The 2,059-nt window shown below is 38.0% G+C and overlaps 1 protein-coding gene across 1 annotated transcript; it reads right to left on the bottom strand.

The window, feature by feature from the left end:
• Window positions 1-902: 902 nt before the first annotated feature.
• SARC_14871 (hypothetical protein) lies at window positions 903-1,809 on the bottom strand (the record flags this gene model as incomplete). The annotated part of the gene is made up of 2 exons (XM_014290998.1): window positions 903-1,066; window positions 1,698-1,809. The coding sequence occupies 2 exons, from the start codon at window positions 1,807-1,809 to the stop codon at window positions 903-905; spliced, it is 276 nt and encodes a 91-aa protein (XP_014146473.1).
• Window positions 1,810-2,059: the final 250 nt, after the last annotated feature.

Here is a 2,059-nt window from a genome sequence, read left to right as displayed (position 1 = left end):
AATACAATCTCTATACACACTATGAATATCAATACAATCTCTATACACACTATGAATATCAATACAATCTCTATACACACTATGAATATCAATACAATCTCTATACACACTATGAATATCAATAAAACTTGGAACATAGACTACCCCGCAGCGGGGACGTGCACAGCTCAGAATATCTGTGTGAGTTTTTATTGAATAATGATAATTCATATGACGGATTAGTTATTTTCAAATCTTCGTAATCAATTTTGCCCGGTCAATTTTATTATCTTGCACAAAATTAAACACATAAACTCATAAAGTCCTACTCAATATAATCATACTCTCTGATACACAATATATGTTCAATATACTGTCACGGACCACATAAACACACACACTATCCAAACAAGCAGTACTCAATGTGTGTGTGAATGAAGTCAGAGTGATCGAGAGCGCTAAACAAGCGATCGATGATATTTTTCAGGATGATGATTTTGAATCAATGCTTGATGATGCATGCAAAGTACGCAATTTAGCAAAAGTCGCATTCAAGCCGCTAGCGAACGATGCAGTCAACATGTTGCTTGGTAGTGGTGCTACAAGTAAGACAACATCAGATATGAATGCTACAATACAAGTTAATGACAATGCGATAGTTGAACGTGCGAACAATTACCTAGATAGCATTTGGCCATCCAAATATCAAAGTGGCCAAATCTTGATCGGTTCCGTCCAAGCGTGATTTTCATTGGCTTGCACTCATTTTTACCAAACACTAGTTCCCACCCCTGTATATATTGCCATTTTGAAATCCATGACTCACACACGCCTCGCACAACCATTATAACCCCTGCGGGGTTGACAATCTCTATACACACTATGAATATCAATACAATCTCTATACACCCCCCCCCTCTCTGCTACACATGCGCCACACATCTCGTGCCCAGAGCTGACATACGATCTCTGAAGCACTCGTTGGAGTCCTGGCGATGATATAAGCCGGTGATGTTGGTTTGGCTTTGGGTCATACTGAGATCGGGTCGTTCCGTAGGTCCAGTTGTGTGATCGGAGTTTAGGTTGTCTACAGAAACAAGAGTATCAGTAAGTCAACAACTGGGAGAAACTGCCCGTCCAATTTACAGGTGAACAGGTGCATATACATATAGTCCTGGGGGCTATGCGAGTTGGGTGTGGTATGGGGCGTATGCACCTGGGTATCAATCACATTTACGTATGATCAATCACATTCACGTGTGATCAATTACATTTACATATGATCAATCACATGTATGTATGATGAATCACATTTACGTATGATCAATCACTTTTACGTATGATCAATCACATTTACGTATGATCAATCACATTTACGTGTGATCAATTACATTTACGTACGATCAATCACATTTACGTATGATCAATCACATTTACGTGTGATCAATTACATTTACGTACGATCAATCATATTTACGTATGATCAATCACATTTACATATGATCAATCACATTTGCGTATGATCAATCACAATTACGTATACATCCATCATATATACCACAAATGTACACAAATGCCATAAAGACCATAAATATATACAACTACCATATATACCCCAAATATATACAATTGCCAAATAGGCCATAAATATATACAACTACCAAATTTACCCCAAAATATATACAATTGCCAAATAGACCACGTATATCCATTCGTACCGTCTTTACTGCGCCCAGTCTTCCACCGGGATACGAAATCCGACACGAGCGATCTAGTGCCCGAACTAACATCTTTGACACTTTTGCTGCGTTGGCGTACATTCCCATTCATGGCTTCAGTGACCAATGAACCTGTGGGTAAAGCAGATCGGGTGCATATGAGTCCATTACAAATAGAAAAATGGACAGGTAGATATATACGTTTAGTAGAAATTTGTGCGTATATGTGTGCCGCCGATTATGAGTTGAAAGTTGGCCTCGGATGGAATATGTATAGAAGCGCAATTCCAATCAATTATACTTCAATTTAACAGGTGCATAATTTATATATAAATATATATAATGGAATAATAGAATACTAG

Source organism: Sphaeroforma arctica (genome assembly GCF_001186125.1).
Source record: "Sphaeroforma arctica JP610 unplaced genomic scaffold supercont1.5223, whole genome shotgun sequence".
Taxonomy (NCBI): Eukaryota; class Ichthyosporea; order Ichthyophonida; genus Sphaeroforma; species Sphaeroforma arctica.
This window is presented reverse-complemented; position numbering and strand designations above follow the sequence as displayed.